General features: G+C 34.8%; 1 protein-coding gene across 3 annotated transcripts in view; it reads right to left on the bottom strand.

Annotated features, from left to right (window-relative positions):
• lft (Limb expression 1 family member lowfat) overlaps positions 1 to 25461 on the bottom strand; it is a 223605-nt gene that overhangs the window by 78703 nt on the left and 119441 nt on the right. For all 3 annotated transcript variants that reach the window (XM_090405700.1, XM_090405699.1, XM_090405701.1), the window contains exon 2: positions 7142 to 7305. In XM_090405700.1, coding sequence (XP_090261826.1) covers positions 7142 to 7305 — 164 coding nt within the window. The remainder of the gene's footprint in view (positions 1 to 7141; positions 7306 to 25461) is intronic.

The raw sequence follows: 25461 nt of genomic DNA, 5'->3' as shown, positions 1-25461 counted from the left end.
AGAAATCTCATAATATGGAATGCAGAAAATAGTGACTCAAACGTGTACAAGCCTTTGTAATCTATAGGAATGTTATATTTAAGTTTAAGGGAGATGGTAAATCCCGTATTATTCTACAGCCGGGTACGAAACTCGGATCGAAATCCTAGAGTTTCATGCCGAAAAAACTATCGGCGAGCCCAAGTGTAAGTAATCACTTGGGTAGTACAACACAAGGGCAACTCGGAGCAAAGGTGGAGCAAGGTTTGGCTTCTTATATTATATTTGTTATTTATTAGGCCTGGAGAGATGTTTCATGGCAATTGTTTTATAGGAAACAACAATCCATTTTATTCACTGAAGAGAGAAGGAGGATTTAAAAAAAACTTAAAAGTAATTCATTCCTTCATGGACACCGAATGAAAGTAACACTGTGGCCATTCGTATTTAATGACGAAAGTAATAGCAACTATAGTTCGCTCTCTGCATACTGCGACTTCTTACGTCAGCAACGAAATATAACAAGCGGATCCCCAAATAATCAAGCATGTTTTTTTTCTCTTCTTTCGGTGCTTTGTTTATCTTGTTTACTATCATTTGTACTTCTATAGTCGTAAAATCATGAACCCTCCGCCCTCGACACATGCACAAACCGTCCATCGCGCACGAATATAAAATTTTCTCTGAGAAAACACCACTGAAGTTGGATATGATTTGGTTAAAAGTACGGAAAGGGGACACTAAGGTCTTTTTTTATTTGACTCCTACCAACGAAAGGTAGTAAATCTATAGCACCGTGGACGGGCTAAGGGTTTTTTTTTTTTGTACAAGCCAATTCAGTGGTGTTTTCTGAGAGAAAATTTTATATTCGTGCGCGATGGACGGTTTGTGCATGTGTCTAGGGCGGAGGGTTCAGGATTTTACGACTATAGAAGTACAAATGATAATAAACAAGATAAACAAAGCACCGCAAGAAGAGAAAAAAAACCTGCTTGATTATTTGGGGATCCGCGTGTTATACTTCGTTGCTGACGTAAGACGTCGCAGTATGCAGAGAGCGAACTACAGTTGCTATTACTTTCGTCATTAAATACAAATGGCCACAGTGTTACTTTCATTCGGTGTCCATGAAGGACTGAATTACTTTTAACTTTTTATTTGTAAAACTACTCAAACGTTCTACGCATGTAGGATGGAAAACCAAGCATCACTTAAATATAGCTCGGGAATTACATTTCCTGGTTAGCAATTACTGTATAACAAAAGAAGATGTTTTTTAAGTCCTTCTCCCTTCAATGAATAAATGTAATGTGATACATAACATTTTGAATAATTTTTTTTTCGGACATCCGCTGGTAAACTGGAAATTGCTGTTATTAACATGTCTCTCAAATTTACATCCGTGAGATTTGTACATAGGGTTGACTTGTGTAATTTCATGAGAATGTTTGTTCCGGTACGTACGCGCTCTCACATAATAATGCAGTTTTCAACGATTCTTTAACTAAATATTTGTATTTCTTGTGATCAAGGAGCTTACAAAAATCGAGAAAAGAATGTTTGCCTTTCAGTAATGTTGAATTCTGTTCTGTTGTTTCAAGTTCGTTTCATAATTTTCCGCATGCACGGGAAAATAACCTAAAGAAATTTAACTTGTTCTTTCCCCTTTACTAAGTCAAAAAATCGAACTTGAAATTCTGTGTACAATTTTTGTTAACAAGCAAAAATTTTATAATCTTAGTTTACTTTTTTATAAAATTGATTATTTGCAGACAACACACATGTTGGAAAATGTACAAATTCTCTTTTCTTTTCTTTTTTAAATTGAGACCTGAATAATTGCAATCTGCATTTAAAGCTGATAATGCTGAAAGCAATTCAGTAATAACAAATCGATTTTTTCTGCAATTGTTTGTTGAGGTTGTTCAGATGAAATGTTATGTCGGTCATAAATAATCCTAAATCACAGGGCCATTCGTTGTTCTCCAGTTCAACTACATTTTTTTTCATGTTCTTTTAGAAATTCTATTATTTCAGATCTTTCAAAAAGGCGTTGCCAAACATTTTCACAGCCTAACCAACGTATTGAGAGTCAATGATTTTTCCCCTCATAAAATTCAGTTGAAACAACACGTCATTATACGATCAAATTGAAGTACTTTACTGCCTAAAAATTCTTTATGTATAAAAACAGTGAGAATACTTAATAGCGTTTTGACAATCTTTTTCTAAGTAATGTAACTGCACCACTATATTTTCCTATCATAGATGGTAGCTACATCTCCACAGCATTCGCTACAAGCGCCAATGAGTTTGTCACTTGGAAGGTTAAAATTCTTCAAAACTTCAATTATTCCATTAATTTTCTCCGGTAGTATGCCCATGTAAACGATAGCATATCCACAAGTTCTTCAATGATTTTAAAATATTTATTTACTCCACGTATATAAACTAATAATTGTGCGGTCTTTTGTTTCTCCCACCCACGAAAGGTTATTTGTAAACCTATAGTACATTTTGTACCGTGGGCAGGCTAGGGATATATTTTTTCTATTTCTATCAAATTTTATATTGTATTTTTTACATATTAATTAAATCTTGCACTACTTTTTCAAGGCCTCCAATAAGCGGGGCGGTGTTATCACACCGAGCGATGGAATTCATCTTCTACTTAAAGACGATCACAAACATCCATGTCCAGGGTGGGATTCAAACGCGCAGCCGCTTGCTTGGAGAGCGGGTACGCTAATCATTTGGCCAACCAGGCAGGAATCGTCAGCATCACAATGCTCATTTACCGGAATGGAATAGCTAAGAAATCCTGTACATTTCATCTTAAGAGTAAGCATAAACTTATTCACGTTAATTTCATGTGAAGATAACCTGTCAAAAATTTTTGCACGTTTTGTGTCGGTGTCTTTTGATATTATATTCTTTGGGCACAGCAACTGAATCACCACAAATATTCAATTCAATTGCTGATTTTTTAAATCATTTAATATCGTACAATTTTTTTTCTTCTATTTATTCAATTTAAGCCGTGGGCCGTATGTTGTGCATTCCTGTTCTAGAACAAGTAACACATTTTAGATATTTAGAATGTGATATAACATTTACTTGATAATGATGTAGATAATACAATTAAATGGTTTCAAAAACTACTATAAGGCGAATAACAAATGGCAAAAACAAGGAAGGAAACAATTAAAATTTTGAAGTTATGACAATAACAAATGTTATTGTTCGGAAACTTTTTTAGGAAGAAAGGCAAAAAAAAAAATTAGAAAAATAAGCGGCTAAAATTAAAGTACATTCTTCAAATGAAAGAGTACCAAAGGAAGTAATTAAATATAAACGTGAAGGGAAAAGAGATAAAGGAAGACCTAGGAAGAGAAAGAAAGTATCGTCCTACAGATGCCGAAACATGCTTACAGGCTAGATCTTGAAGGAGGAAGAAAACAAATGTGAAGAGTCAAAGCATTGAGGCGTTCAAGATTTTACAACAAATTATTACAGTGTGGACCCCCATGGGGGTCCACACACTTGTCATGTGTCTGCACAGCGAGCAGTAGGTCTATTATAATGAACCTTAAAGCTCATTTGCACGCCCTTAGCTGTCCGTACTGATGTAGATATTTTATTCAGAAATACTTCGGTGTTATTCATTATCCATAATAAAATTTAACGGTATAACTAAACCAAGAGGGGGAGAAAAATACATTTATTAAACTCACTAATAATTCGATGGTTTTCCAGCCAGCATTATCAGAGCACAATGATAAATGTCATAGGTACACAGCACTAAACCAAGGAATTGTAGAAACAATTTAATTATAACTGACGCCTAAATGTCATGTAGCGACCTCTATGGGTCAGATTATTACGTCTTAAATGATTAGTCTTCCAGATTTTTGGTAAATTAATGCATCCATACTTGAAGTTGGGAGAGTGCTTCATAACTGATGTTGATTCTAAGAATAGCCTCTCAGATCTGTAACGACTTCTGTATAATAAAGATGTTTTTCTCCATCTGATCCTATATGAAGGAGTATCCAGAGCATGGTCTGCCAATCCCGACTTGCCATACAGATGATCTCGGATGTAATTTTTATGTTCTTCAAGGCGTATGTTAACTGATCTACCAGTCGGTCTAAAGTAGACTAACTTGCAGGCACAAGGAACTTTATATACTCCCAGATGTTAAAGAGGATGTAGTCGATCTTAAAGAGAACGTATAAAAGTAGCTGGTTGAATGAAAAGTTTGAAAGTGGCATGGAGATCATATTTGCAAAGAACTTTGCTGTGTTGAGAGCTTGGTTTTCAAAATACTACTTATAGAAGTTTTCTAGAGGGGGAGGGAGAAATCCATGGCAGTCCCATCTAGCTGCTTATATATTTTTCCTTTTCACAGGAAAAAACTTGCATGCATGGGAAATCTGAATAATTCAATTATGTTAAGGAAGAAATGTGGCTTGATAAAGTCAAGGATCTCTGTCAAAAGGTACATTAATGAAAAGTGAGGCGATATCAAAACTGACCACGATGCTAGAATCTGTCCGAGTTAAATTTTCTATTAATGTTTTAAAGTGCAAAGAATTTTTAATGGATGGAGGTTTCCCTCTAAGGGTCCCTAAAACTCATAAACCCAATATCACCCTTCGTCCTATATTAAATAGCATAGCCAGCTCCATCTACAAACTGGCTAAACATTTATCGAAATCACTTTCACAGGACCAGTGAGCTTAATTACATAAAAGAAAGGCGGCATCTCTACTGCCTTCAAATAATATTACTAAAAGTCATTGTTGAAATGTTAATGACTAGACATCACAACAATTAATTCAGAGCTGATATCAGGCGTAAAGTGTGCAAGCACTAAATGGATTCGTTTTGTCCATCGGCAAGTATGTACGGTATTTCTCATTCTCTGGTTGGACAGAAATTTGGAATCATTACACAAGTTTGTCCAACCATTCCAGTAACTATCATGGCAGAATTAAATTTTGGACGCACACAGGATGTTCGGATAATTAAAGTTTGGTTTCAATCGTACGTTTTTATTATTATTTTTTTTTTTTAGCAAAATTAATCCAAATGATAAATTCCTCGCTGGTAGACAGAATTTTAGAATGTTTGGTATTTAGGATCTGTTAAAATTTGTTCTTTCAATTACAGCACTACAGCTTTTGGTACTCACGGTTTTAATAAATATAAAATGTACTTTATATTGTACATAAACACTAAGATCCCGACAATCCTTTATTTGGGGTGGTCACAGACATACTTTAATCGTTGCAATATAGTTTTCACTGGCAAACTGATATGAAATGATTGTTTTATTGGAATTTACAATTATTCAAAATCATCGTAATTCCTCTCAGGTTTGAGGGAATTTAATGAAATTTTATTTTAAGAATAACTATTAAAATGCGCCATTTTTAACCGGACTACTTTCAAAGGAAAACAAAAATAATACAGCACTTAAACCAAAAACTATCGAGTTTAATTATTGTGAGACTAAACAGGATCACTATGCTGCTGCACAATTATTAACGCGCTTTTATGATTGTCAGTTTTCTTTATTGACATATACTACAACCAATTTTGGTTTTTTTTAATCTAATTTTGACATAAAAATGATTCTACTGCACGACCAGAATATTGTGGTGTATGCCTAATACCACTTTTACTGAATTCCATCCATCAGCGGAGTTATATAATTTTAAAGCACTGTGACCCTGAAAACCATCCGATTTAAACATTCAGGACCCCTTTTGTTAAGATTCCAAATAGAATTTCCATAAAATCCAACCAGCCAAAATTCAGGAACAGTTAGGTTAAGGAAGTATGGTTACGTTTCCACCTCCCCAACACACCTATTTCCATGTTTCTTCAGTGACTCACGCTGGCAATATACTACGTAGTACAACCGACTAGTATTTACCGCTACGGGTCGGAATTTCAGCCGAATTAACTAAGGCCGGAATAGTGATTTTGAATTGCGTATGTTTTCCATTCGGTTTAGGAGAGATGACAAATCGAAAGTAAAAACTAAAAACTCGCCACCTCCATATGAGACCGATTATAATACGTTCGATTGAAAACAGGCCTTTAATAAAGGTTGTTCAGGTCCTAGAAGGGATTCGAATTCAAATCTTTCCAACTCAGTGCTTGAGATTCTAGTTTTGTAGCAGCATGAATCAGTGATATTCTCAAGACAAAACATTCACCGTTTATGCTTATGAATTATACTTCAGTTTATTGATTTATTAAACTAATAAATCAAATCGCCATTTGATTTATTAGTTTATTATGTAAGGCAGCAGCTCGTGGTATTGCAGTGCTAGTAAGAAAATAATCAAATTAAAAATAAAGGCGGTATGAACTACGAGTCCCATAAACCACACTATTCCATGGTCCTCCTTACTCATAAAAATCAAAATGTTTTTTTTTTTTTTCTTTTATCAAAATATTCTTTCTGGGACACATTTTGGTTCAAATGCGAAACGAAAATGTGCAAGGATAAACTACATGCATACGCTTCCATCACCATATAATTCTAATTTATATGGTGTTCAAAGAAAGAGGTATATTTCACAGTGGCAGTAGTGGGCGTTCAAATTCTGCATACCTAACCCCAAACAGGAAAAGCAGCATTCCGTTCTTAGCAAACAGGTGAAGAGTATAGAATCTTTACTAAAGTTATCACATTTATCAAACTAACATGAATTTGTTATTATAATATATTCTTGACAGAGCGAACAAAATGAGAATTTCGTTTGCTCAATGATACACGTGGTTCCCATTTTCAGTGTATGTTTTGACGTTTTTGTGCGCAGTGAAAAGAACTAAAAATTCTATCATTCCACTATGGTTGACATTTCATTTAATGGTGGCTGGCATTTCGCCAAACAAATGTAAAATAAGGAGAGAAGAATCAATATATTATTCGTGAATATAAAAACATTTACATCCAGGAATAATATACTGATTATTGCGACATCGAATCCAATAAGTTTTCTGTGAAGAAAAGTGAAAACCTCACATCTAGATATTAAACTATGATATCCCATTTTATTTTATTAATACAAATAATTTCTTGTGCAGTTATTTATAACAGAATTAATAAATATTAGCTAATTAATCTGAATTAACTATTTACCTGAAAACTGCCGAAGCAGCTGCCACCGGGTAATGTCACATAACAAACATATGGAGGACTAGAAGACGGAACGGATTCATATATGACCAAAGCTCCATTTTTCAGATCTGCGCCTCTGGCTAATTTCATCTGCCAAAACTCCTGTAAGGCTTCTACTACATTCACTGTAGGAAAAGAAAAAAACGTTTTTAGTCGTATTCACTAGCAAAATGTAATTAAAAAAAAAAAAAATACATTTAAGAAATAAATCTTCAGTTTTTAAATATTAAACTTAATCTTACCAAAGACTTAAAAAAAATTAAGGAAATGCGATTGTTTCAATTCTATAGTGATAAGAACGTATTGTATGAGCGATACAACTTTGTTTTGCATAATTTTACCAATACTTTTTTCAAAATTAAACCAAAATGGAATTATATTTTATATGTTCTGGAAGCTCTCATAGCACCATTTCGTATATAAGTTTCGAAACCTAGTATGTGGAAGTGGGAAGAAAAAAAAAGTTAAATTCCAACCTACAATAATTTTACTAATATTTAAAATAATTTTGGCTAAAAGACAACTGAATTCAGAAAATTCAATGAGTCGACATGCAATATTATTAAATTCAACTCGGTCAGGAAGAATTTGTTTTATATAATTTCGAAGCGTTTCCAAATTACCCCCCCCACACACACGGCAATTATTCCCAATGAAACGAAAACTGAGACGGCTCAAGAAATGTTGGAAAGGATTCCAAATATCGAATTTAAATAAAATCCGATTTCTAACAAATCACAGTAACATGGTGAACAAAAAGAATCCAAGTGCTTACGTATTTTGTGAAACACGCCTAGCAACAATGCATTTGTGTGACATTGGAGATATACTCTTAACTGTGAAGCATTACGTTCAACTAGTATTGATAATTGGAGCCTCCGTAGCTCAGTCAGTATAGACGAAGCCCTTTGGTCGGAAAAACATGGGTTCAATTCCGCACGTCAGTGACGTGAGGAACCTTTATCTCTGGACTCTTTCGATTAAAGGTGAGTTAACCGGTCCCATACGGAGGAGATCCCCCCCCCCCTCCGGTAACTCGGGTTTTTCATCCCTCAAAACAGGTAAACCGGTCCAGTGAACACACACGGCTACCGTCAAAAAATGTACTACGGCAAGGAAGGCAACGGTAAACCACCTTTCTCATAATCATCTCCCTAGTATGGTAGCATATAGCTGTCCCCACCAGCCGTATGGCTGAGGAATAGGAGAGTATTATTTATTAATTGAAAAACTACAAATTTTGTATTATACTGCCAACTGTTTCGTGCGTGTTATCGCCTGGAACCTTAACGTATACTCGGATAAACGCGTTTCCAAAACTGGTAGCATAAATCGAACACCATTTGTCATATTTTCCTTTTCTGTATGATTGGCGTGACTGAAGATATAAACTTGAAAATCTGTCAAGATGTAAACTTGGATAATGCAATTAACACCACTACCCCATATTTTCTCCCAAACACTACACAATCAGCCGTTTGTACTCTGTGGATAAGACTACATGAGGAAAGGTTGTTCAAGAAGATAGATTCGAAACAAGACAGGGAAAAGTTGGTTGCATTAGTAAGTGGTGCTTATCACAACACATCAGATAAAAACTGTTTCTTTATTAACCTTGTAAATGCCTCAGTTATTCAAAGCGAAAGATTGGATTAAATAAGTACTGGGATAAGCCATTAAAATTGTTTCAGTAATCCGAAGAGTTTAAAGTGTCATCACTCAGGATGTCAAAAAGCAGCTTCTTGTACACAGGCTTAGAAGAAAAGGAACAAATGGAAGCCAGTTCAACAGAAGAGCGCCCATGGAAGTACTTCCAGAAAAGAAGAGAAGAGGCAGAAACAACGCATGTGAGAAAGCTGTCGGAGTGAATATCTTTAACCTACTTTTCTTCTAACATCAAGAAAATTTAAGGTAGACTTTTGGTACAACATACCGAATATCCGATTGTGTTTAAATCGTAGCAAATTTAAGTTAATAATTGTATAAATGGAAAATGGGTGTTCTGAGAAGAAATCATGTTATTTAAGCGGGAGCTGAGGAAGTTAGAGGAAGAAGAAGGGGGGGGGGGAGAGAAATATCCGAAATCGAAGTTTTCAGAAAAATGGTGTGTCCATGTCGAATTTAAGGCCAAAATACTTGAACCTTCAAACACCGAGAATGTGCAATTAACGCCAGGCATGTAAATCAAAATAAGCTGACTTCTAGTTAAGTACGAGGGAGGATACGGCAGTAGAAAGGAATAACGAAAAGACAAGTAGTCTAAATGATGTCAGAACTGAAACGGCTCAATGATGCGGCTAAATTTAAGTTTATAAACTTAGAAAAAATTGTAGTAAATGATTCATTTAAAAAAAAAAAAAACATTAACATAGGAAGATGCATGAAAAAGTAAAATAACTAAAGTGATCGTACCATATAAAAGTATTTAATTACTTTTATATGGTACGATCACTTTAGTTATTTTACTTTTTCATGCATCTTCCTATGTTAATGGTTTTTTTTTTTTTTAATCAATCATTTACTACAATTTTTTCTAAGTTTATAAACTTAAATTTAGCCGCATCATTGACATCCATCTCGACTTTTCCTTTAGTTTGATAAATTCTTCATATAATAGTTTGACAGTTCTTTCATGGTATGTGGTGAGTTTTCGAATTTATTAGAAATTATCCATTGCTATTAAGACCGGCATAGACATATGAACAGAAATAATGTTTAACCAAATGCATGTTTCCGAATATTAAAACAACGTTATGATGATCTTTCTCTCACACACACGCCACTTAAGACTGAAAAAGGTTTGATACGTTTCAAACTTTGGAAATTTTCTTCTAGGTGCGAATTTTCTGTTCGAAAATCGACCCGAAGAGCATACCAATCCAGTTTTATGCGTCGAGATTGAACTACCTAGTGGGGTCCTCCTACCTTCAGAATTTATTAACGTGGCTTAATCTCAGTGTCAGATCCCGAATATTCATAAACATTTTCTTAGAAAAGCATGAAAATTCCTAGAATTGCAAATATTTATTTTTTGCTATTTGCAATGCTGAATTCAACGATCAACATTTCACGACTAAAATATGAATTTAAAGTGTACTTAAATAGTTCAAACGTTAATTTTTTTTTCCAACTAAGCTAAAAAATTCTTGTAAGATTGTAGAACCTTTTCCAAAGCCCATAAAACAAAATATGCAAAGCTTAGCTTCTTAATATTATTATTTTTTTCATCATTCAAGATATCTGTTAGAAAGTTAATATTAAAGTGGTGGGAGATCTCAATCATCGATACCATGGTGCAGATTATTACTTCTCTCTTTCTGTTACACGGAGGTAGCGCAGTCCTTGTAATCTCGAGGCACTTCGAAACCTCATCAGGAAGTTAGGAAAGACCGGTTTTGCTATCGTCGTATGCGAAGATCTGATCTCCACATACCACACCACAAGATAGGTGTTTGCAGCGAACGTGATAGCATGCAATGCAGCATATACCATGCTGTTAGTAATAATAAATTGCTGTGGAGGCATTTTTCCATCAATGGAAAATAAGTACTAATACTCACTTTCGTCGTGAAAAACTGCTGGACATATTGAAAGATGAGAATATTCATAAAGAAAACATTGTTATCGCCTCAGTGTACATAATTCCTGACTAATGTATTATTTGAAAAATATTTGAAAATGCCAATATTCTGAATGCATCTTGGAACAGTAACACACAATGGCTCAAATATTTTATATACACTTCTTTAACCCATCATTATTGGGGGGAGGGGGGGGCACAAGGACGAGAAAGCGCGCGCGTGAGAGAGCGAGACTCGAAACAATATTACATGAGTGCATATTTGATTTTCGAGTGCATTTCCTAACATGCATTAGCACTTAAGTTAATTTAAATACTAACTCAGTAGGCCAATTATTCACATTACTTCACCACTATGGATGGACTTAGTTTATTGAAATTTCGTAGTTGGGAGTTTTACTAAAATATGTAGAGAACACCCACTATTTTAGTTTACAATCGCTATGTTTCTGAATACTAAAACTGCATTATAGTGATTTCTTTCTCTCTCTCACACACACGTCACTTAAGACTGAAAAAGGTTTGATACGTTTCAAACTTTGGAAATTTTCTTCCAGGTGCGAATTTTCTGCTCGAAAATCGACCCGGAGAGCATACCAATTTTGGAAATTTTTGGTAGCAATATTTGGGAAAACCTTTCAAAATCATACCAACTAATTAATTTTGGCTATTTTTATAACTAATTTCGAGATAGAACAAAAGCAATCTCAGCTTGGATCCATTAAAATTTCACTCGCTATTTCGTATAGCCTCGAGTAAACCTCTTTCTTCTTGAAATGATCAATTATTATTGCATCAATCACATCCTACTTTAGTAACAGTTAGTGGAAATAGAAAAAAATGAAATAAAAAATATCTTACAAATATTCATACAAGACTGTTCGAAAAGTAATTTACTATACTGAACAGTCATCTTGTACGAATATGGTCTTCCAAAACGAAGATTTTATGATAAAAATTATTATTTTTTATATCGATATTTCAAAATTTAAAGATTCAAAGAACAGCATATGAAATCGATATTAAAATTATGTTCGCGTTGCTGAATGACGTTCAAATGTCTTCCGTTGTCTTCTCAAATGTCGTAATACGCTAATAATAGTCTGCTTTTCGAAAGCAATTCTATTAGTTGGTGAGCTTTCCTGAAAAGACTAAATTAAAATTTCTGATGAATTAAAAATAATGAAGTTGTCAATAATTAAAACCTATCAAAAGTTGCAAAAAAAAAAAAAAAACCTAAGCGACACACTTTCTATTGGATCTAACATGCACATGCAAATTAAAACTAGTATTTATATATTTTGCCCGTGTTACAACACAATCTGACGCAGTAGCCTTAAAGGCAAGTAATCTGGAAGATTACTTTCATTGGGTCCGAAGTAAGTTTAAATCACCCCATACATATCCTTTATTACCACGAGTAAAACCTTGACTGGAAGATCGAGTTTTGATCACGATATGATTCCAAGACAACAATAGCTTCCACTGCTACCTACCAGATCAATGTATATTTCTGCCGAAGAACTGCTAATATTTTAGTGTTTTCTCGCGTGGCATGGCAAAAAAAAGCACGTGCGCATGTATCCCAATAATGTATTAGGCATATAGCATGTTATTACGACCTAGTAACTAACTGTTCAAGTCAGACTAGTTAATTCACCTTTAATATTTAGAGGTCATTCTAATGACAATGAAAGCGATCGATCTCAGCAAACACTATACATGCACAAAGAGGTAATCAAAGTTTTGACAAATAATCGCCAAATGTTACCACTGCACAAAGTTCCTCTCGAGGTGCAGGTAATGGAATCTACTCGTTCATCCGACATTTATTTAATGAGAAATGCAATGATTCGCTTGGCAGTAAAATTCTTCTCGTGTTTCAGGAGATATCTTCAGAACCTCAAATTTCCTAATTGCTCTTCTGAAAAGAAGACCAATTAATGACGTAACTTACTCATTTCTTCTATACCCAGTGCTCAGATATTCTCCTACGGGCTTTTCAGATACTTCTCCCCATCGTTTCTCTGACATATAGCATCTAATTCTGATACTTAAAACTTCAACCATCCAGTCTCCATTTTGAGCCTCTCACCGTACAAATTCCTCATCATCCGTGTTTCTTGGATTGAGTTGTTTCGAGTTTAAGTCAAGCCAGATAAAGCCATCGAGAAAAGTGTATTTACGTTAATCGACTACGTGCGTTTTCCTAATAAGTTTATCCAATTTTCAGTAAACCTTCTAAAAAACATACATCCGTCTTAGAAGAGAAAATTGAAATCTGAAGTCCTATAAAATTTTCATATGCATTCTTGAGGGGATTCGAAGAAAGCGCATTTATCACTTTGAGTATAAAGTGCCCACCTTACTGCCTCTGTTCTAAAAGATGAACTCCCAGCATGTAGTTTTCACGAACTGTCAAAAAAAAAAAAAACTATATGTACTGTACTATACGTTAAGCTTTCGCGGAGTGCTATAAAAATATACACTATCTACCAATAATTGTCCAGACACCCCTGTTATTTGAAGTTATGGAACATTCTAGGTTGGTTACTAACATAAAAACCGGCGTACAGATAGTAGGAAGCAGTATTTCATCGTGGCAGTTGAATATAGGTGATATAGCAACACGGCGTGAACTCAGTGACTTCGAAGGAGATGTGATCGTGGACTGTCACATTAGTGACATGTTCAAACCTGCCATTGCCGCTCAACTGGAGCATCTAAAATTAACGGTTGGCGATGTGGTCATCAACTGGGGACGTTCTGGCATCACTAGTGCAGGAAAAACACCCAGGGCGGCTGCCGGAAATGACTGACAGAGAAAGGATGATATTAAAACAGGTGGCAAGCAAAAAAAAAAAAAAACCAGCTAATCGGCACAGACCATTCTTGATGAGTTACGGAGCGCCAGTTACACCATGGCGAACACTAATACTGTACGAAAAGAACTCAATTTACAGGGTTTCCGCGGAAGAACAGCGGCACACGAGCCGAACATCACAACAACGAACAAGGCGGCTCGTCTGGCGTGGTCCAAAGAGCGTGTGAACTGGACAAGTAACCAGTGGAAAACGGTACTCTGTACGATGAATCAAGGTTCACCTGTTTCCAGTCTGATGACAAGGTGTGGAGGAAGACTTGTAAACGCTTGTTACCACAGTGTTGTACTCACAATAAAGTTTGGTGGTGGAGGAGTAATGGTGTAGGGGTACATTCAGCTGGTTTGAAGCGGGACCACTGCTCGTTGTCTGGTTCCATGAAGGCAGCTCAGTACTTTGATATTCTGGAGATTTTATGGAACGGACCTATGTTACTATCAAGAATTCCCCATGCCATAAAGCTGCAGCTGTTATGGAATGGTATGAAGAGATGGATGTTAAACGACTGCCTTGGCCTGTGCAGAGTCCTGACCTCAAACCCCATCGAACACCTGTGGGACGAACTAGAACGGATTGAGGTCCAGAGCAGCATGTCCTCGATCTGTCGCTGGACTCGGTGATGGAGGAATGGAGACAAATTTCACATGTCTGCAGTACATTGGTGGAAAGTCTCCCTCAAAGGTGAACATACCAGATATTAGGGTTCGCCTGCTGATATCAACTGTAAATTGCTAAAGTGTCCGGACACTTATTGGTAGATAGTGTATGTCATTTACTTTTATTTTACCTCTTTCTAAAAATATTGTTTAATATCAGTATAATAGTTGTATGTAATTTTCCAATTTAAGTTTTTTCTATATTTGGCTATGTCGATGGATCCACAATATCCTCCATTTCAATATCTCGCTTATTTGAAATTGGAGCATCTTAGCTCTCTACTTAATTTGACAGTTATTGTATTTAGGGAAAGAAAAATTCTGTATATCGGAGAACGTCCTAAAAGTTTTAATTTCGATAATATATAAAATAATCAGAAATAGGGGATATAGTTCGTCCACCATTTCTAGATCTCTTCTTGGTTTGGTGCCAAGAATAGTCGATTCATGCTGAAGGGGAGAAAGGAATGAAGAATGTACGAATTGGTCGCCAACATGCGAAATCACGTGCTTTGTCTGTCGTTGTACTACTAGCTTGATTTTTGTTCTCTTCTTGCATTATTTTTTTTATTATTAATTTGTATGATAGATCCAGTACAGTCAACAAGTTCTATTGTTACACGTTTCAGTAGCTCTTGCAAAAGAATATTGAATAATGTGCTGACATTCTGCGAAAAAGAATAGTCAGAAGGCCGTCTTTTTTTCCCCTTTCTCAAGTCATAAAACGTGCAAGTGCGGGCGTATCGGGGTCGACTGTTAAAAGAATTCGTAGGGAATCAAAAGGTGAAGGTAAGCCAAAATTTAAATCTCCTAAAAAAAAAAAAAGCGCCAGAGAAAGAAAACCATCGAAACCGCAGCTTTGAATGATTTTGATGTAGACGTTATAAGAAGAGCTATTCACGAATTTTACGTGGTCGAGAAAAGAGTGCCAACTGTTCCGAAATTGATTCCTGTGCTTAAAGAAAAAATTAATTTTCCTTGGAAAAGAGAAACTTTAAGGAAAATACTTCATGAAATCAGATTTTGTTTTAAAAAGTCCCAGAATAAAAGGAAACTTATCATGGAGCGAAGTGACATTGTATTATGTAGAACGCAGTATTTGCACGTATTAACACTCTACGTACATTTTTCCAACTGTTATACAAGCAAAATAGTTACACTTTAAAAACAGCAATGTTCGTAAAAGAAAAGCTAAATTTTCCGCCCTGTAATAATAAACAAACTCAGTTTGTTTATTATTACATCCCAGAAGACAGACTGATTACCCTATTATCGGAATGGATTCTCCTTTTTCTGACATGCGCAGAAGTGTCGAGGGAGCTCAAATCGGTGGGCGAACTACAGATACACGATTATAAAGATTATCTTTATTCATTCTGCAATATTCCGCAAAAGTATAATTAAATTTTAAACGTAGATAATTAAATTTTATAAACAAATGTTTTGCACAAAAAATACTCATTAAAAATGAGTATCAATTTAGTGTGTGTATTTTTTTTCCTTTTCAAAACATCCCTAGTCATAACTAAGTGAAGAAATTTGGTATATGAAATACCGATTCACATTCAAGCTATTCAGTTTTGGATAAAATGGAATAAACTAAGTTATTTACACTATTAAAGTACATGCTCTCGAGCAATATTACCCGAAGTGTGATATGCGTGCCCCTAGCGACAGTCGAAACGCCTTTAGGGGGATACAAGGCATTAAAAAAAAGATTACTTTTGGTGCAGTATTGTCGTGGATATGTGCGGGTATATCTATAAATGAATTTTTCAATAACTAAAAAATCTAAAGGAAGTTTTAAACAAAATGTCTCTTGGCATGTACCGACTGATCTCCGTTAAAGTCAAGATTGCGTTTCAACCGAATGATATGAACTGTTTGCATTAAAAGTTTCGCTTTAAATAGTTCGAACCACGCGGTCGAAACTATCCACTGAATTTCGGAACTGTATCTTGAATTGTGACAATCCACAATTCAAGATTACTTCACCACTCTTCTGTGCATCTACACATGCTTAATCGTGTTTATATTACAAGTGCTCTTGACCCAGAGCCCTCCTATTCGAGGATAAAAATAAATATAGAACCGGATTTAACCAAACCGCCTTCTTCCCAACAGAAAGAATTTCATTCAGTATTAAACTTTATTATTGAAAATTTAAATTTCATAATTTTTACTGTATGCATATTGGTTTCGCATAACTAAAATGTATTTAATTTCAAAAAAGTTCAATGCATGTAATTTAATATAACGCAAATGTTAAAAATAAATACTTTTATAATTATTTGTATTAGAATGAAATATTATAACTTCTCTCCAACTAGCTTTTCCTGAGAGGGACACGCCAGTGTAAAGGAATGCAGTATATTGCATTATTTAACCAATGATATTAACTCGGGTGTAATCAATTCAATGGAGACAGCAATGTGATAACAGTAATAATCACAACGGGTTGTAGTTAGTGAATGGTTACAAGGGAACTGTATGTCATAGCGTAAGTTATTCCCGGTTAGAGTGTCTCCTCGGTAGTCGAGGCCAACATGCATATGAAACAAATGGAACATCCATATAAAGAGAACCAAAACAGGATACTATATTAGATGAAGTTATACAGTGTGTTCGTCAGAATTACTACAAATAAATTCGATATTTCGTAAAACACGAAAAAATAATGCGTTATGCTGTATAACACATTAACAGCAGGTGTTTTTTTTTTCTCCGCATAACAAAAGGTGCCATAGAATACGCGCAATTAACTTAAGCAGATAATTTAGTGAGCGACAGAGAAAGTGATCATACCAACGTAGCGCATGAGCGTCGCCATTTTGAAACTCGTTGCAGTGTCGTAGAACAGTGCTTCCCAAATTTCTGGATGTCAAGGCCCCCTTTGGAAAAATTAAAATATTTCACGGTCTCCCCTCGAAAAATAATCGTAATATAGCCATTATATTTATTGTATTTATATTCAATACAAAACATACGCAGAGAATATTGCAAAAATCAAATGCAAATATTATATTTTTAGCATCTTAAATACACATTTGACGTGCCATATTATCTCATATTTTCATATAGATATATTGTTTTGTACATGAAACGTAAAACGATTAGTAATAAAGAAAGAATTAAAACATAAAAGAAGTTTAATAACAATTAAATGTGATGGATGTGTTTCAATCAGGTGAAATATTTGAAACTGCAATTCTTAGATTTCTGCTTTGAAATGAAACTTATATGAATAAGTATATATTTACTAATATTCATTAAGCGCCGAAATACGCAGGAAACAAAATTTGTGAACCAACACCAATGTGCGCATTTTTTGCATTAAAATATAAACCTTCAAATTTAGTAGCCTCAAGTTACAGTATTTCACATACTATTGTTGAACATGGGAAACCACTTAGTGATGGTGATTATATTAAAGAAGCTTTCGTAAAGTGTGCACCATTTTTATTTGAGGACTTTCATAATAAGGAAGCTATTGTAAAGCGCATGAAAGAGTTACCATTAAGTAGGAATGCTATTAAAGACAGTTATATTAATTGCTAGTATAGAAAATCAAATACAACAAGACTTGAACTCATGCCATTGTTTTTCCATTTGTCTCGACGAAACTACAGATATTACGTCATCAGCTCGATTAGCTATTATTGCAAGGTATGTTCACGGTGATTCTATGCACGAGGAATTGATAAAGTTATAAAATTTACCTCAAAACACGACAGGTAAAGACATGCGACTGTGTTGTTAAAGTGTTCCGTGAGAAACAGATAGATTTGTCGAAAATATTTTCGATTACAACTGATGGCGCGCCTAATATGGTTGGCAGTAATGTCGGTTTTATCAAACAATTGACAGAATATGTTGGTCATCCCCTGGTTTGTTTTCATTGTATTATACATCAGGAGACACTGTGTGCGAAATCAGGCTTAAAGGATTTGGATGATGATGAGAATTGTGACAAAGGTAACTAATTTTATTGCTGCTAGGGCTTTAAACAAACGAGAATTTAATTCACTTTTAAGCGAAGTTGAATCAGTGTACAATGGTCTATTAATGTACAATAATATTCGATGGTTGAGTCGTGGCCAAGTACTTGAACGGTTTGTTGAATGTTTAAATGAAATTGAATGATATTTAAATACGATGAGCACGAATTTTCTCAGTCGAACGATTCTGCTTGGCTCAGTAAGCTGAAGTTTTTCACAGATTTTTCATTGCACCTGAATGAACTTAATATACAATTGCAAGGTTTCGGAAAATCTGTCGATGTTATCTTTGGCACGATCAAGAGCTTTGAGAATAAACTCAAAATATTTCAACGTGATTTAGAAAGTGACAATTTTAAGTATTTCCCAAGAGTGAAAAAAAAAATTTTTTTTAACGAAACCAGCCTCAAAAATCGTGAACAACATATCAACCAATCTATCTAAGTTCTAAAATCAGTAACTGAACAGATTTATTCTAGATTTGAGCAATTTCGAATGTTGGAACAAACAATCCAATTCATAAAGTATCCTGATGAAACAGAATTCATGGATCTTAAATTAGATGGCTTTGAGTGGTTGGATTTAAAAGATCTAGAAAAGCAACTAGCCGACTTCCAGTGTAATCCTATCTGGAAAAGAAAGTTTATTGCTCTTAGAAATAAATTAGAACTTGAGCAGGAACGTCTGCATGATACCGCGTGTAAAAATCCAGACTGTGAAATTTTCAGTGCGTGTGGAATAGCCTTCCCGAAAACTTTCATGCTCTTAAAATCTTTGCTAAAGCTCTTCTAACAATTTTCTCTTCTACATGCTCTTGTAAAACTCTTTTCTACCTTAAATAATATCAAATCGAAAGGGAGAAATAGATTGAGCAATGATTTGAGCGCTGCCTGTATAGCATTAAAATATACACCCTATAGCCCTTCTATAAAGAAACTTTCTACCAGTACTCAGCAACATAAGTCATTAAATGTAATGTAAGTTTGTAATTTCACTTCATTAAATTAATTGTATAATATGAATTCACAGATTTTATATCAATGTCCTATTAAATAAATAGCCTATATGATATAAGTCGCCATCTATGATTATGTAGTTAAATTTATAATGCAAATGTATGCAAGTGGCACAACAACAACGTCAATATTTAAAAAAAAAAAAGATGTTTTGGCACACCTGGGTAAAAAGGTTCGCCATCACTGGACTAGGAGAACGAAGCACACATGACCTGATGATGTTGAGATTTCAAACACTTGTGCGAGTATATAAAAGGACCAACGGTACCAAACGAATTTAAAATAGATGCGGCTGAACTCGGTCGACAAATTATCGCTTCTCGTCACACCAGTTAACCCACAAAGAGATTGAGTGCCATTTTGATGCGTGTCGGATTACCAGAAGTGCACATGAACATCCACTAAAATGGAATTTGGTTTATACGAGTGAAAACCCCATTATTCGATTCCCTTTAGTTTAAGAAATCATTTTGTCACGAGTGACAATTCTGCTACACATGATGTGTGCATCTCATTTTTATACACGCCTTTTGTAATTTGCTCCATTTTTTATTTATTATTATTATTTTGTGATCTACTTGCACATCTTAAATCTCACAATTAACTAGCCTGTACATCGAGTATTCCTAGTGAGAAGCAATCAGCCATATCAGCTAAAAATTTGAAAATGACGCCCGTAATTGATAAATACTCTGACGGACAAGTTTTTCTAACTAGTGTGCCATTTTAATTATGCAATAATTCATATGAAGTAAATTAAAATTAATTCTGCTTCTTAAAATTTAAAAAAAATTTAGAGAAGGGGAATTTTCTGATTAATGTACTGAGATTTATCACGGGAATTTTTCAATAATGTAATTAAACGTGAAATATTAAGAATTTTTAATTAATACGAAAAAACTTAATGATCTGCCTTGTATGATAATAAATTTTATGTTTGTAATATAGCCATTAATTTCTCTCTCTCAGAGAGAGCGCCATATTACAGACTGCGGCATCAAAATGCTTATTTCCAGAAAGACTAAAAAAGTGAAATTTTGCATGAATTGTGCAACTTGATGCCCAACGGACTGAGAAACAAAAAGGTAAGCGATTGCGTTCGTTATATAGGGTTCTTCGGCCGACTAGTGACTAACTTTTCTCAGTGATTCCCTGTTCGGTGTAGAAATGTTATATCGGAATTGGAGTTTTTAAATACATTTCTACCTACTGTGGAGAATTTTAAAAAAATTGAAATTTTTAAGTCAATTCATCTCCAGTATGGTGTTTTCACTAGGGTGACGACATAGCCTACTAGTGAAATTAGTGGAGAAACAGTGCAGAAAGTGTTTCACATTTTTAAATTAGGCTTCAAGAATTGACAAATCGAAAATTCTAAATTGCTTTGCTGTTTTTTTAATGATTGTGCAGAACATAAAAGCCATTGAACCTATAGTAGTGGGAATGGGTTTAACGGTTGAAGATTTTTTAAAAAAATATTTATCATCACACATATACAGTTTTTGAAGAAAAATCTTTGCTCAAGACCTCCAAAGTCGCCCAATTTTCCAACATGTTGCATAAGCAGCATATGTTATTGTAGTCCAAGTCGAAAAAGCAATGAATGAAGTATAGTTCAGTGGTTTTGGAGCTGTGCTATGAATGGATAGATGGATGGTGTTAAAGCGCCTGGAGTTATTCTTCAGGTGTAGAGGCGGTGCGATTTTAATTATTTATGGCATATTTAGGGATCTCCAAACTTTTCTGACAGGTGGGCAGATGAAGTGGCATAGCTGAGGCGTCCGCAACGTTGAAAGACCACGAGATATGAGGCCCCAAAATTTTGGCAAGCATGTGATAAGAGCGTTGCAAAAATATAATGGAAATTTTAAAATTGAAGAAATGTTTAAACTTAAAGTAACAATTTATGTAGGAAGTATAAGACAATGTTTCCTAATCTGAAAATCGATCGGAGAGAGCACCCCATCTTACAATCAAAAGTAAGATTAATAAAAACAAACTTCGTGTTAAAGTTTAATTCTACACAATTTTTTTTTTCATTACATGAAATGAAAATCTAATTACTTGATATACTTATTTGTACATAATGTGGAAAAGTGTTTTCGTATGATGTAGTGACTATTTTTCTAAATATAAATAAAGTCTCATTTGAATTACTTTAAAAAAGGCATTTCTTAAACTCAACCATGTTTATATATTGAACGTTCCAACACTACCTGGACGGTTCTTTGAGATACTCTTCGCGAGGAGGCTCTGCTTTTTCTGCTGCTGAGCTGATCATTGTTTCTTTGACTTGCTGCTAGCAGCGTATTAATTAGGATAGAACTTACGTTGGAAAAATTAAATCAATATAGAAACAAGTTGAATAGCACATAGAGCGATAGAAAATTGCGTGGTTGAGATATGGTCAATACTTTTGAATAAAAAAACTATCCTATAATTTTCTAGCTGATTATGAAGAGTGCATTACGTACACTTCTTAAGCTCTTTTTCGTCTAGCTTATTTATCCAAAATATAAAATTTTAAATTAGCCGAGTGCATAGCGTATCTGCTCTCCGCCAAAAGGCTGCAGGTTCGAATCCCACCGTAGGCATGGATGTTTGTGATTGTCTGTGAAAATACTAGTGGTGATGGTGGGAGTTGATGGCGCTGGTGGAGACAGTTGTAGAGTAGGCGCCCTCCCTCGATGAGTCTTTGGACTCTCTGGAGGTATCAAGTAATAACAATATACGTGGAGTTATTATTGAATTCGGAATCTATATTATATCGACTTTTCGTGTGATAGAGATCCAAAAGTGCAATTTCAGAAAAATGATTCGAAAGCTTCTGTATTTTATTAAGCCTATTTTCTACAAACAGGCTTAATAAAATTCAGATTAATACTGCTGCTTCAGTTAAAGACTAAGGCAATGTAGAAAACACATTATGGAAGCGAGTCGATAGGCAAGCTTGGAAATAAGCAGTATAGTGTGAGCGGATAAAAAAACTTATGAAAATCATAAGGTCATGCTGAGTAAGACATGTACATTAAAGTAGCAAAAATGGATTCAGAAAGCAAAGAAATAATTTTTGATGGATGGGCTGCAGAAATTTAAATGGCAATTTCCTTATGGATTTACAACAGATAGCGAATACAGTAAGTAAAGTAATTGTAAGCTGCACATTTTAAAGCTTTGACACGTACAAGAAACCTCAAATTCTCGGACAAGTTAAAACACACACGCACACACACTGGTGAACCGCATCCACTTTTATATCTTGATGAAATCCTATCAAAAATATTCAAACGTTGTAAATAAATATATCTAAATCCTCAAATGTATTTTTTTGTAATTCATATTCAAACCGATGTCTTTTTCAAAGATGACAGAAACCGATCCAATCAATCACATTCAGTGGCCGGATAGATGGACTCTTGACACTACTCCCCAGTTAAGGAAGAAAGTATTGTAGTGCGTAGGTCACCGTTATCGAACAACGGATGTACTTTTAGTGGATACATCGCAAGTTTTCCTGCGATCTCAAATAAAATACCTCTGTGGCAATTTGTAAGCGTCTTTAGATCAGATGATTTTCATCAAGAGATGTGACCACCACCACTCCACTTACTGGAAGCATAAAATGACTTGTGTGAGTCCCTTCTTTGGCCTGTGGGGCAGGATTTCCGGATTATGCCCTTGGCCCACCCAAGACAAAGTGCAATAAGTTTATCTTTCGTTCATGGAAATTATACTATTCACAAAAACCTGTAGTGGTTTGAAGAGTCTCCAGAGAGTTAAGTCACGGTACTGATGCATTATAGGTTTATAACTTTTAGTGAGTGAGATGACGATAAACGTGTTCTTTCATAACAGATGACAAAGCAAGGTCCGAGAGAGTAGTAGAATTATTAGAACTACAAGTTCATAGAACATTACATGAAAATGAAAGGCATGCATCGAAATATTCAAAAATTGTACAGAGTTCATATTCAAAGTGTAGTCAGTTACAATTAATGTTTCATTATTTTGTCATGTATTGTACTAGGAATTATTTACTATAAAAATTTGAAGTTATCGATTGTTCTGACCAATTGGACTCTTGACACTACTCCCCAGTTAAGGAAGAAAGTATTGTAGTGCGTAGGTCACCGTTATCGAACAACGGATGTACTTTTAGTGGATACATCGCAAGTTTTCCTGCGATCTCAATCAACCATCTCGTTATTTAAATAATTGACAAATATGAAAGTCAAGAGTTCTGATTTTATATTTAACACACACGCACTTCGAATCTGTCTCAGAGAGAATTAAGAGAAGATGTTCATTTTGCTTTTCTAGGGTAATTGACATGGTTTCCCCGTTTGGTGAGAGAGGGGGGGGGGGAGACGAACCTTGCCAATAAGCAGCACGACAGGTATCAACTACATTTGCTGACGTTGATGTATTGATCTCCAGTTTAAAAAAAAAAAAAAAAAAAAAAACTGAAGCGTCCCAAGAGGTCTGTTGTTTTAAAGATCTAATCTGATCTGAAATGGTACATAACTAATTCCAGCGGGATGGGAAATTCGACACATTTTTGAGAGTGCGAAATTTTTCCCAAATGAAGTGTCTAATCAGTATTAGAAATCTGAGCAAGAGTTTCCTTTCTAAGGATATCTTGGCATTCGCTGTTGCCCACTTTTTCGAAAATAGTATTTGCTATTACATTGAAAAGTAAAACTGGAGTTACTTTAGGAGATACGCTGAATGCAATAACTAATTTATTCAAGTATACTGCAGAAATGTCCTAAGAGACGTGAAGCGTTGCGTAAAAAGAATTCCGTGCGTCTTCAAATATTAAGCATCCTACACAATTTTCTATGGTTTGAAATATTGTCCAAGGGGAAAAAATATCAGGGGTTCTTTTCTGATATTATTACTGAATCCTTTTTTTCTTGAACCTCCATTACTACAGCCAGAGAGAATCAAGAAGAGGCATGTAAAGCATATGCCTAGGATGAAATGGATACATAATGCTTTTCCATCATTATTTAACTAAATGATTTTATTCACGTAATATTTAGGTTTTCTACCCTAGCCTAATTAAGAATGATTATCTTTCCTGTATATAGAAAATAATTTTATTTCACTCTTCTTTAGAGTTAGTGATAAAGATAATACGAACACAGGAGTGAAAAAATATTTCTTCGATTCTCCATATTTATGAATGAAGGATTCTACGTATTTAGTCAAATATTTTTTCATTTACCTGTTTTAGTTGTGAAACCAGCTACATTCATCAGGTAAGGATATAAGAAATATATATTAATAAAGAAATAAAACTTACAGAATATTAATCGAAGTGATGAATAACATTTCAACAAATAAGTGCTGTTATTTTTTATTATCAGTTAATATTTTGCTGTGCCATTTGTGTTTATTTTAACATATTTCGGTCCACCACCAACAAAAAAAGTATCACATTAAATTACTCAAAACAAATGTCATAAAAGAAAGTTCCTGGCTAAGTATGCAGGACCCTCTGACTTTCCCAATGATGGGAGTTCATTTATTATTCGGTTGATTGACAATGAAATAATCTTCAACAATGGACTCAAAGTTATTCCACATATTTTTGGAATTGCGTGTTGGCAGTCTAAAAGTTATGGTCTATGGAGTTTGTGTTCTACCAAGTAAAAATCATACAAAATCAAAACCCATCGAACACAGTGTGGTAGTTATGCGATATCTCATGTGGAAAGCACGTACTGGAAAATGGGAACTGTTCCCAAACCAGACAGACAACTATTCGATAAGAACAGACAACTAGATAAAAGAATTTAGGTAAAGAGTAGTCAACTTTTCAAGCATCCTTCACAGGTGTATGGGGGCACTAGTTACACGGGCTTAAGCTTTGAATTCTCTCGGGCTGATTTAAAGATACTCTTTGCGTGCCTTGCCGAGTACACTGACTTCATGAATCCCGAATCCCCAGGTATGGAGTTAGCACAGAATATTGTTGCTATGCGGCAAGCAAATAATGAACCTTCAACGTACTACCACTCACGTAATGTTAACTATCATAAACCTACTTTACTTTTTCAATTTTATATATATATATATATATATATATACACACACACACATACATACATACATACATTCGGTGTTCAAAATTCAACTTTTAT

The sequence above is a fragment of the Typopeltis vanoorti genome, chromosome 15 (assembly GCF_054136105.1).
Source record: "Typopeltis vanoorti isolate ZY-2024b chromosome 15, IOZ_Tvanoo_1.0, whole genome shotgun sequence".
Lineage (NCBI taxonomy): Eukaryota > Metazoa > Arthropoda > Arachnida > Uropygi > Thelyphonidae > Typopeltis > Typopeltis vanoorti.
This window is presented reverse-complemented; position numbering and strand designations above follow the sequence as displayed.